The following is a 12481-nucleotide window of genomic DNA, read 5'->3' on the forward strand; positions in this document are numbered from 1 at the left end:
TTACCTCTGACTGACGGTTTATAAGGGAATCCTTCTCTTCCAGCAAGCTTGTCAGTTCATGAAGCTTGAACTGGAAGTCACTGCAACTTCCTTCTCTTCTTGAAACATCTTTTTGGTACTGATTTAATTGAGTCTAGTGATTTAAAAGAAAGAAGAATTATAAATCTAATTTATGAAATAGGTAATTGAGTTCCAAGAGGTTCAGTGACATAAAGTCATATTACAAGTTACGAAATGAAGAGTAAAGTACCAATAGTTGTAAACATTTGTAGAGTTTAATGAATGTAAAATATGAATAAAATGCCAATTAGGCATTTCTCATTTTTTAAAGATATCTTTTACTATTTAGGGCTAAGCATTACTTAAGTAACAATCCTAAACCACAAGAATTAAAATAAAGCTAAGAAAATAGGTACTTTAGAATTCCTTCAAATACTAATTAAAGAAAACTCACTAATAATAACTAATATTATATTGTGATTTGCAGTTCACAAAATATTCCTCCTGCATGATTTATCTCAATTCTCACAGCAGGCCTGTGAAATAAGTATTATTAAAATCCTTATTTACAAAATAGGTAAATGAGATTACCAGAGAGGTTACATGACATACAGTCCCACAACTAGTAAGCAACATAGCTGCAAATCCAAGACAGATATTCTGACTCCAAATCCTCCCCATTTTCCTCTATACCATGTTAGCTGTGCATAGATGGCTGTTAAGTTAAAATGTTATATGTAGTGTCGGGATGAAAAGGAAACAAGAGAAGGAAATCTGCAAGAAAAAAATGGTAGGCTTTTGAAAAAATTATATTTTGTTTCATTCTGGTTTTTGGAAAAAATTCCACCATGATATTTGGAGAGAAAAATCTATGGTTGGTTTTTCCATTAAATATTTAAGTATATTTAACTATATTTAGGAATCAGTAAATTAAGAGTTAGTCAATTTGATCTAGAATTACAAGATAAGGCAATGCATACTTATTCTCACAAATATCACCCTTATTTTGATTAACCTAAATTAGAAAACAATTTAGCAATATTCTCTACACAGTAATATGTATTTAAACAAAAGTTTCTGTGTCATATTCCTGACTCTGCCTTTAGTTGATTTTTCCTTGTAGCTTTAAACTTGAAACCATCATTATCTTATTAGAAAGTTTGTGCTGACCTGTGTATTTATGCACTGTAGGATCAACATACCCTTAGCTTGCAGATCTCTCTATCTTTCTCCATTCTTAAGTTTTTTACCATCTCCATGTAATGGTTGCCAATCTCATCCATTTTCATCTGCAGCATCGGGCCTGTGCAAGTCTCAGAAACCTACACAAGGCAAAATAAATTTATGTAATTGGATTGTTATGAAGGAAATACATATTTTATTATCAGACTTATTATTAGATGAAAGCTACATGATTAAATGAGGCATTGAAATAATAAGAGCGATTTTTAGGAATTGCACTATATAGCTCAAATGTCAGTGAGATGAGACATAACTACATATAAGATCATCAGAAAGCAGTCCATATATTTTCTCAAGAGGAATAGGACATATATATACTATACAATGGTATAACTAAGGCAATAACAAATTTAAAACAAAATTTTAATACCTGTATTCTAAGATTTTTATTCTCTTGTTCTAAATTACGCTTGCAGTATTCCAGTTCTTTGAGTCTATATTCCATGTCTGATAGTGTATGTCGAAGAGAGAGATTGTTTTCTTCCAATACTTGGCATTTTGAGGTTGAGTCTTGAAGTCCTTGCTATAAAGAAGACACAAGTAAGTAAGACAAAGGGATTCTACCTTTTTGGAGGAGAGTGCTCTTTTAGTTGATTAATTCAAGGAAATAAAGTAAATATTTTTTCCATGCCCAGTTTTCTTATATATTTACCCTTAAATGGTAAGTTAAATCAGCCGTGAAAGAGATTCTTGCCCCTAGTCTGATATGCTTATCTTGAGTGAGAAGGGATCAAGACTGGATGAATTTTCAGTGTTCCAATTTTGCAATCTGACTCTCGGTACTCTTCAACAATATTTCGCCTTCCAGTAGGCACCAATATGACCATATGCCTGATTATTTATGTGGAAACTGAGGAAAAAATTGGGACTGTCATGGAAATGAAGATTAGGAAGGGATCAGCCTTAGAGGCTCATTATAATTTCTTAGAAATCATCTCTGCTCAGATATCTGGAGAGTATTTCTAGAGTTAATTTGTTTATTCACTGCACAAACGTGTGTTAGGACCTACAAAACCTTTTTTATCAACACTTTAGTAGATTAAATGAATGAGTGAACTTAGCTTTTCAATATTTACACAGTTCTTGTCACCCAACAGCACAGATAATTGTTGATTAGTATACTTTAAAGTATACAAGGTTAAAAAATAAAATAAAATAAATAAAGTATACAAGGTTATCTGTTTTTATGAGAGAGCTTTCAGTCATTGGAAATAATCAAAGCCACTCAATTCTTATATGAATAAATTGTTCCATCATATTTTAATTCTGTCTTGATTGTATGTCATAACTACAGTGTGTCAGTAATTCTGCATATGAAAAGCTATCAATCTAGTTTATCATCAATGAAGATATCAACTTACCTGCTGCTGGCGATTATTTGCTCTCACTGATGCCAAGAGTTCTTCATACTCTTTTATTTGATTTTCTTTGAATTCCACATCTTTCTCAAGGCTTATCTTGTCATTTTCCAGTGACTAGAAGCAAAATTACTTGTTAAGATTCGGAATTACAGAAACTTGTCAACAGTTACATAGTACAAGGCTAGTTTACATTGGAAGGCTTAAATAAGCACTTCATTCATTTGCAGTTGCCTGATAAAACAGAATTCTAAAATGCCAAGCAAAATATAGGATACAAATGGATGAAACTTTAAAAACCTGAAATCTTAGAGAACTTTTGATGAATTGACTAATTATAAATTCAATAAAACAGAACCTTCAAATTATTTTAATGTTTTGTCTAAATCTACAAAGACTCCTTGTTAACCCCAGCAGGTGGTGAATTTCCAAATTAGAGTCTAAATGTGTTCATCAGAACCCAGAAAACTAAAACTCCGGTTTTCAGGGAGTTATTCATTATATGGAGGGTATTCTGAATGTAGTTAGCTAATGACATCAAAAACACTAACTAAAATGGAAAATAGAAAAGGCTAACTTCTTGGAGAAGGAAGTTTACAAGTATTCAAAAAAATTCAGAGTATGCTTTATTATTACAGAAAAAGGGGAAATTCCCATTCAATGAGTTAGAGTATTCTAATTTTGCAAGCTACTTCCTGGCTATAGGTATTAAATTACCTTAGTGGTAAACTAAATAATAAGTGCATACCCAATGTTCTTTTATTTTGACATTGGAGAGTTCTTATATCCTCTTTCAACCTCAATTAATTGTTTCGAGAAAATAAGTATGTCTGGGTAAGCATAGTATTGTTGCATTGTATTAAGTTTTGAAAGGTGGACTGAATAACTTCATTTCTATGTTAGGAACTAGGAAGGCTTTGGAAAGAAAAATCAAAATAAGTGTTACTGTCAAGTCATTTTGAAGATGTCCAAGCTCCTCCCGTAAGTTGCTGAATGTGGACAGCACTAGCCGGAGTGATTTATCAGACATACCCCTCATCTGGAGAAAGAAAAGGATTGATGGTTTTTATTTACTAGCATTTACAAATGGACAATATAAGTGATAGTAGTCTTATTTTTCTTTTCTCATAAGCAAACTTATTAACAGTTTTATTTTTTATATAGCATTACTAGAATAGTGATACAAGGAGTTTTGTCAGTAACATGCATAAGTAATTCAATCAGTATTCCTGAAGACATCATAGCTATGTGATTAGAACAAGAGTCTATTATTTTTTTTCCATGATGAAGTATCATCTTTCTCATAAGACAGAACTCTATCAGCAAATTCTTAAATTTGCTTTTATTTTTTATTTAAAAATTAGAAAAGATGAGGCAGTCAAACTTCAAAAAACAAAATGAACATCTTTAAGTATGCTACAAAATGTATGGATTTTTCCTGAAGTGAGAAGAATATAATACTAATTAAGTTTAACCTTGAAGTATAGAAACATCTCAAATTTTAAAGAGGAGGGTGGAAATCCCTTTTACTAGATTAAACTCACTTATTTAAAAAATTGTTAAAAAAACAGGCAACTTCATTTCCGGAAAGATGTAGTAGAAATACTTTCTCCTATTCCTTCTAAGTATAACTGAAAGCCCTGGACATTACTATGTATAAAACTAACATGAAAAGACTCAGAAAGGTGGAAAGAAGAAGGAAGTCTGGTTAGGAACATTGCAACTACCAAAGTGACACAGAAGTGAGTTCCTGGGTTTTCTTTTTGCTTCATGTATCACAGACTGGTGTTGGAGAAGTCAGTAACCCAGAAACACCACTGGATACAGACAACAGAAGTTTTTAGAAAAGCCTGCTCTCTCTAGCCAAAGGACCATGAAAAGAGCAGCCTAGCAAGGCAGAGAACTTTTAGATAATAACCACTCTATTCCAACCAAACACCACAGAGAATAACCTTCAACTTTATACTTCTACCCAAACCATCAAAGGCCAAGAGGGAACCTAAACTTTCTCCCTCACCAGGCTCTAAAAAGATCCACCAACACCACTTACCAGGTTGGTGTTAGAGAAGGCAGGGTGGAGAGATGGGATTTTCATCCCCACCAGGAAAAAAATGAGACCCCAAGCACTGTGGTTTAGTTGAGAGTATGAAAGGAGCCTAGGCTTTCACCTTATCCAGCAGTAATAATATACTGTTCCGTCTCCCTGCTGGGGTGATGTCAGAGTTTTCTTAATGAAGAGTCAAGACTTTCATCGCTGCCCAACAGAAATGAGGCCACTCACCTTGCAATGTCAGTGAAGGCCAACTCGGGTACAGTAATAAGGCACCCCTCTACATCCAAACCAGGGTGAAATCAGTGGGGCCCTCGTACAGAACCACAATTTCTACCCTTGCCCAGGAGGAACAAGGAGCTCCTTCCCTGACTGGTGTCAACTCAGAGGCTGAGTGGGGAACCTGGAATTCCACCCCCAGCTGGCAGTAACAGGCAGTGCCCCATGTCCTCTGTTGTTTCAGTATCAAAGGAGGCCTACTAAAACAGAAGATTTGAATAAGATTCAGTCATAACATAATACTCAAAATGTCCAGGTTTCAATTTCTAAAAAATCTCTAGTCATTCTAAGAACCAGGAAAATCTTACCTTGATAAGAAAAACAATTAACAGATGTCAACATCAAGATAACAGAAATGTTAGAATAGTCTGACAAGGATTTTACAGCAGCCATCATAACCATACTTCAATAAAAATTTAAAAAACAGACTTAATAGAAAGTCTCAGCAACAAAACAGAAAATCTCAGGAAAGAAATAGAATATGTAAAGAATAACTAAATAGAAATTCTAAAATTGTAAAGCTCAATAGCTAAAACAAAAACAAAAACAAAAACCTCAATGGATGGACTAAAAGGCAAAATGGAAAGAACAGAGTGAAGAATCAATAAACTTGAAGATAGAACAATAAGAAAGTACTTTATCAGAACATCAGAGAGAAAATAGATTGGAAAATAATTGAACAGAGCCTCAGAGACCTGTGAGAGTATAAGGCATATCTAACATGCATGTCATAAAAGTCCTAGAAGGAAAGAAGAAAGAGGATGAAACTGAAAAAGTATTTGAAGAAATAATGGCTGTAAACTTCCCCAAATTAGCAAAAAATGTAACTATAGATTCAAGAAGTTGAGGAAATCTTGAACAGGATAAACCCAAAGAAATCTATGCCCAGACAATCAGTCAAACTTCTTAAAACTAAAGATAAATTTTAAATTTTAAATCTTGAAAGCAACAAGAGAAATCTTAACTATTGGTAATAACAATTCAAATGACAGCATATTTTTCATCAGAAATCTTAATGGCCAGAGGGACATAGCACACCATTTTTAAGTGTTGAAAGAAAAGAATTGTCAACTACAAATTCTGTATCTAATGAAAATATCCTTTAGTAATGAAGGGGAAATCAAGACATTACCAGATGAAGAAAACTGAAAAAAAAAAAATTGTCACTACAGACCTACCCTAAAAATTGGGTGAAGGAAGTTCTCTGAAGAGAGAGAAAATTATAAAGGAAGGAATCTGGAGCATCAAGAAGAAATAGCATCATAAGTAATAATATGCAAAAACAGGGTAGGTTTTCTTTCTCTTGCATTTTCTAAATTATATTTGATGGTTGAAGCAAAAAATTATAACAGTGGATCTCAATGCACAAAGAGGAAATATTTAAGACAATTACGTTATAGATGTGAGAGTAAAGAGTGATAAAGGAAGCAAAATTTTCTACATTTCACTGAAACTGACAAAATGTTGACACCAATACACTGAGATAAATTATGGATATATAATGTAATTCTTAGAACAACCACTAAAAAGGCTATACTAACAGATACACTCAAAAGTACTAGAGGTAAATAAAAGTGCAATTCTAAAAACATTTTCAACTAATCCACAGGAAACAAAAAACAGAACAGAAAACAAACAAACAAAAATAGCCTAGCTATTTTTAGCTAGCCCTACCTATCAAATAATTACTACTTGGTCTAAATGCACCAATTAAAAACAGAGATTTGTGGGGCACCTGGGTGGCTCCGTCATTAAGTGTCTGCCTTCAGCTCAGGTCATGATCCCAGGGTCCTGGGATCGAGCCATATATGGGCTCCTTGCTCAGCGGGAGGCCGGTTTCTCCCTCTCCCCCTCCCCCTGCTTGTGGTTCCTCTCTCGCTGTGTCTCTGTCAAAAAACAAAACAAAACAAAACAAAAAACCCAGAGATTTGCAGAGTAAGAAAAAAAACTTGATCCAACTACATGTTTTCTATAAGAAGCTAATTTCAAATATAGTGAAAATGTAAAAATATATAATGAAAGTAATGTTTCTAGGAAGAAGTTGCTGCAGCTGAGGTCGAAGAGGTTGCTGCCTGTGTTCTCCTTCAGGATTTTGATGGATTCCTGTCTCACATTTAGGTCTTTCATCCGTTTTTAGTCTATATTTTAGTGTGGTGTAAGGAAAGGGTCCAGTTTCATTCTTCTGCATATGGCTGTCCAATTTTCCCAACACCATTTGTTGAAGAGACTGTCTTTGTTCCATTGGACATTCTCTCCTGCTTTGTCGAAGATTAGTTGACCATAGAGTTGAGGGTCCATTTCTGGGCTCGCTATTCTCTTCCATTGATCCATGTGTCTGTTTTTGTGCCAGTATCCTCCTGTCTTTATGATTACAGCTTTGTAATAGAGCTTGAAGTCTGGAATTGTGATGCCACCAGCTTTGCTTTTCTTTTTCAACATTCCACTGGCTATTTGGGGTCTCTTCTGGTTCCATATACATTTTAGGATTATTTGTTCCATTTCTTTGAAAAAAGTTGATGGTATTTTGATAGGGATGGCATTATGCGTGTAGATTGCTCTAGGTAGCATTGACATTTTCACGAAATTTGTTCTTCCAATCCATGAGCACGGAATGCTTTTCCGTTTTGTTGTGTCTTCCTCTATTTCTTTAATGAGTATTCTACAGTTTTCTGAGTACAGATTCTTTGCCTCTTTGGTTAGATTTATTCAAAGGTATCTTATGATTTTGGGTGCAATTGTAAGTGGGATCGACTCCTTAATTTCTCTGTCTTCTGTCTTGTTGGTGTATAAAAATGCAACTAATTTCTGTGCATTGATTTAATATCCTGCCACTTTACTGAATTCCTGTATGAGTTCTAGCAGTTTTGGGGTGGAGTCTTTTGGGTTTTTCCACATAAAGTATCATATCATCTGCAAAGAGTGAGAGTTTGACTTCTTCTTTGCTGATTTGGATGACTTTTATTTCTTTTTGTTTTCTGATTGCTGTGGCTAGGACTTCTATGTTGAATAGCAGTGGTGATAGTGGACATCCTGCCATGTTCCTGACCTTAGGGGAAAAGCTCTCAGTTTTTCCCCCAATGAGAATGATATTCGTTGTGGGTTTTTCACAGATGGCTTTTATGATATTGAAGTATGTACCCTCTATCCCTACACTCTGAAGAGTTTTAATCAAGAAAGGATTCTGTACTTTTTTTTTTTTTTAGATTTTATTTATTTATTTGACAGAGAGAGACACAGCGAAGAGAGGGAACACAAGCAGGGGGAGTGGGAGAGAGAGAGAAGCAGGCTTCCTGCGGAGCAGGGAGCCCGATGCGGGGTTCGATCCCAGGACCCTGGGATCATGACCTGAGCCGAAGGCAGATGCTTAACGACTGAGCCACCCAGGTGCCCCAGGATTCTGTACTTTGCCAAATGTTTTTACTGCATCTATTGAGAATATCATATGGTTCTTGTTCTTTCTTTTATTAATGTAGTGTATCACATTGATTTGCAGATGTTGAACCAACCTTGCAGCCCAGGAATTAATCCCACTTGGTCGTGGTGAATAATCCTCTTAATGTACTGTTGGATCCTATTGGCTAGTATTTTGGTGAGAATTTTTGCATCCATGTTCATCAGGGATATTGGTGTGTAGTTCTCCTTTTTGATGGGGTCTTTGTCTGGTTTTGGGATCAAGGTAATGGTGGCCTCATAAAACAAGTTTGGAAGTTTTCCTTCCATTCCTATTTTTTGGAACAGTTTCAGAAGAATAGGTATTAATTCTTCTTTAAATGTTTGATACAATTCCCCTGGGAAGCCATCTGGCTCTGGGCTCTTGTTTGTTGGGAGATGTTTGATTATTACTTCAATTTCCTTACTGGTTATGGGTCTGTTCAGGTTTTCTATTTCTTCCTGGTTCAGTTTTGGTAGTTTATACTTCTCTAGGAATGCATCCATTTCTTCCAGATTGTCTAATTTACTGGCATATAGTTACTGGTAATAATTTTTAATAATTGCTTCTATTTCCTTGGTGTTAGCCGTGATCTCTCCTATTTCATTCATAATTTTATTAATTTGGGTCCTTTCTCTTTTCTTTTTGATAAGTCTGGCCAGGGGTTTATCAGTCTTATTAATTCTTTCAAAGAACCAGCTCCTCCTTTTGTTGATCTGTTCAACTGTTCTTTTGGTTTCTATTTCATTGATTTCTGCTCTGATCTTTATTATTTCTCTTCTCCTGTTGGGTTTAGGCTTTATTTGCTGTTCTTTCTCCAGCTCCTTTAGATGTAGGGTTAGGTTGTGTATTTGAGACCTTTCTTGTCTCTTGAGAAAGACTTCTATTGTTATATACTTTCCTCTTAGGATCGCCTTTGCTGCATCCCAAAGATTTTGAACAGTTGTGTTTTCATTTTCATTGGTTTCCATGAATTTTTTAAACTCTTTAATTTTCTGGTTGACCCATCCATTCTTTAGTAGGATGCTATTCAGCCTCCATGTATTTGAGTTCTTTCCAACTTTCTTCTTGTGATTGAGTTCTACTTTCAAAGCATTGTGGTCTGAAAATATGCAAGGAATGATCGCAATTTTTTGGTACCAATTGAGACCTGATTTGTGACCTAGGTTGTGATCTATTCTGGAGAATGTTCCAAGTGCACCAGAGAAGAATGTTTATTCTGTTGCTTTGGGATGGAATGTTCTGAATATATCTGTGAAGTCCATTTGGTCCAGTGTGTCATTTAAAATCTTCATTTCCTTGTTGATTTTTTGCTTAGATGATCTGTCCATTTCAGTAAGGGGGGTGTTAAAGTCTCCCACTATTATTGTATTGTTGTCGATGTGTTTCTTTGCTTTTGTTATTAATTGGCTTATATAATTGGTTGCTCCCAGGTTAGGGGCATAGATATTGAAAATTGTTAGATTTTATTATTGGATAGTCCATCACCAAAGGCAAGGGAAGCAAGGGTAAAAATGAACCATTGGACTTCATTAAGATAAAAGCTTTTTAACAGCAAAGGAAACAGTCAACAAAACCAAAAGACATCCTACAGAATAGGAGAAGATATTTGCAAATGTTTTATCAGATATAGGGCTAGTATCCAAAATCTATAAAGAACTTATCAAACTCAACACCCAAAGGACAAATAATCCAATCAAGAAATGTGCAGAAGACATGAACAGACACTTCTGCCAAGAAGACATACAAATGGCCAATAGACACATGAAAAAGTGTTCAACATCTCTCAGTCTCAGGGAAATACAAATCAAAACCTCAATGAGATAGCCCCTCACACTAGTCAGAATGGTTAAAATTAACAAGTCAGGAAAGGACAGATGTTGGCGGGGATGCGGAGAATGGGGAACCCTCCTACACTGTTGGTGAGAATGAAAGCTGGTGTAGCCACTCTGGAAAACAGAATGAAGGTTCCTCAAAAAGTTGAAAATAGAGCTACCTTATAACCCAGCAATTGCACTACTGGGTATTTACCCCAAAGTTACAAATGTAGTGATCCAAAGGGGCACATGCACCCCAATGTTTATAGCAGTAATGTCCACAATACCCAAACTATGCAAAGAGCCTAGATGTCCATCAACAGAGGAATGGATAAAGAAGATGTGGTACATATATACAATGGAATATTATGCAGCCATCAAAAATGAAATTTTGCCATTTGCAATGATGTGGATGGAACTAGAGGGTATTACACTAAACAAAATAAGTCAATAGAGAAAGACAATTATCATAAGATATCACTGATATGTGGAATTTGAGAAACAAGACAGAGGATCATAGGGGAAGGGAGGGAAAAATGAAACAAGATGAAACCAGAGAGGGAGACAAACCATAAGAGACTCTTAATCTCAGTAAACAAACAAGGTTGCTAGAGTGGAGGGGGCTGGGAGGGCTGGGGTGGATGGGTGATGGACATTGGAGAGGATATGTACTATGGTGAGCACTGTGAATTGTGTAAGACTGATGAATCACAGATCTGTACCCCTTAAACAAATAATACATTATATGTTGATAATATGTATATACATATATTATATATTATATATTAAAAGTAAAATGTTGGGGGGAAAAGATATACCAGGCAAACATGAATAAAAGAAAACAAGAGTGTTATATTGTTATTAGATAAAAATGACTTTTTTAAAAGATTTTATTATGTATTTGACAGAGATAGATACAGTGAGAGCAGGAACACAAGCACGGGGAGCAGGAGAGGGAGAAACAGACTTCCCACAGAGCAGGAAACCTGATGCTGGGCTCGACCCCAGGACCCTGGGATCATGACCTGAGCTGAAGGCAGATGCTTAACGACTGAACCACCCAGGCACCCCTAGATAAAAATGTCTTTAGAGCAAAGAAAATTACCAAGGATAAAGAGGAACCATTATATAATGATAGAAGGGTCATTTCACCAAGAAGACACAGCAATCTAAACTTTTATGCACCAAACAGTAGAGCTACAAAATGTATAGAAATGCAAAAACTGATAGAACTGAAAGGAAAAAACGACAAGTCCACTGTTATAACTGAAGATTTGTATATGCCTCTCTCAGCAACTGATAAGAACTACTTGGCAGAAAATGAACAAGAATATAAAAGAACTCAACAACCCCATCAACCAAAGTGTCTAATCCTTTCTTTTACCCATGGAAGATACACCGATATAGACCATAATCTTGACCATAAAACAAAACTTAACCATTTCAAAAAAATTGATCTAATATGAAATATATTCTCTTGCCACAGTGGAATCAAACTATGTATCAGTACTAGAAAGACAACAGGAAAATCTCTAAACACTCTGAAACTAAATAATATGCTTCTAAATAATCCACAGGTAAAAGCAGAGGTCTAAAGGGAGCTAAAAAGTATATAGAATTGAAAGAAAATGAAAATCATATCATAATTTTTTGGGCACAACCAAAGCCATGCTGAGAGGATATTTATAGCACTAAATGCTTACATTAGAAAATAGAAAATGTCTCAAATCTATACTCTAACTTTCTATATCAAGAAACCAGACAAAGAAGAGAACAACATATCAAAAGCAAGCAAAGGAAGGAAATAATACAGACAAGGGCAAAAATTAGTGGAAGTGTAAACAGGAAAATAATAGAGAAGATCAATAAAACTGAAGTCTTGTTCTTTGAAAAAAAAAATTGATAAAATTGAGAAGCCTCCAGCAAGGCTGACAAAGAATAAAGTAGACACAAATGACTAGTACTAAGAATTAAATAGGGGATGGTAATACAAATGCTGCAGACATAAAAAAGATAATAAGGGAATACTATGAACAACTATACACTATAAATTTAATAATTTAGATGAAATAGATTACTTCCTTGAAAAATACAAGTTACCACAACTCACCCAATATGAAACAAATCATTTGAATAAACCTATAACTATTAAGGAGTTGAATTTGGAATTTTTTTAAACTCCCGAAAAGACAAATCTCTAGGCCCAGATATTTTTACTAAAGGATTTTACCAAATGTTTAAAGAAGGATTAATACCAAGTCTATACAGTCTTTTCTGGAAAATAAAAAAGAAGAAACACTTCCCA

At 34.9% G+C, this 12481-nt stretch overlaps 1 protein-coding gene across 1 annotated transcript in view; it reads right to left on the reverse strand.

Moving 5' to 3' along the window:
- POF1B (POF1B actin binding protein) overlaps positions 1-12481 on the reverse strand; it is a 106452-nt gene that overhangs the window by 15479 nt on the left and 78492 nt on the right. The window contains exons 9-13 of the mRNA XM_035028664.1: positions 3547-3639; positions 2604-2717; positions 1613-1765; positions 1203-1322; positions 5-133 (exon numbers count right to left, since the gene is read on the reverse strand). Of these exons, the coding sequence (XP_034884555.1) occupies positions 5-133; positions 1203-1322; positions 1613-1765; positions 2604-2717; positions 3547-3639 (609 nt within the window). The remainder of the gene's footprint in view (positions 1-4; positions 134-1202; positions 1323-1612; positions 1766-2603; positions 2718-3546; positions 3640-12481) is intronic.

This window comes from Mirounga leonina, unplaced genomic scaffold (genome assembly GCF_011800145.1).
Source record: "Mirounga leonina isolate KUSES-001 unplaced genomic scaffold, KU_Mleo_1.0 Mir_204, whole genome shotgun sequence".
Classification (NCBI taxonomy): Eukaryota; Metazoa; Chordata; class Mammalia; order Carnivora; family Phocidae; genus Mirounga; species Mirounga leonina.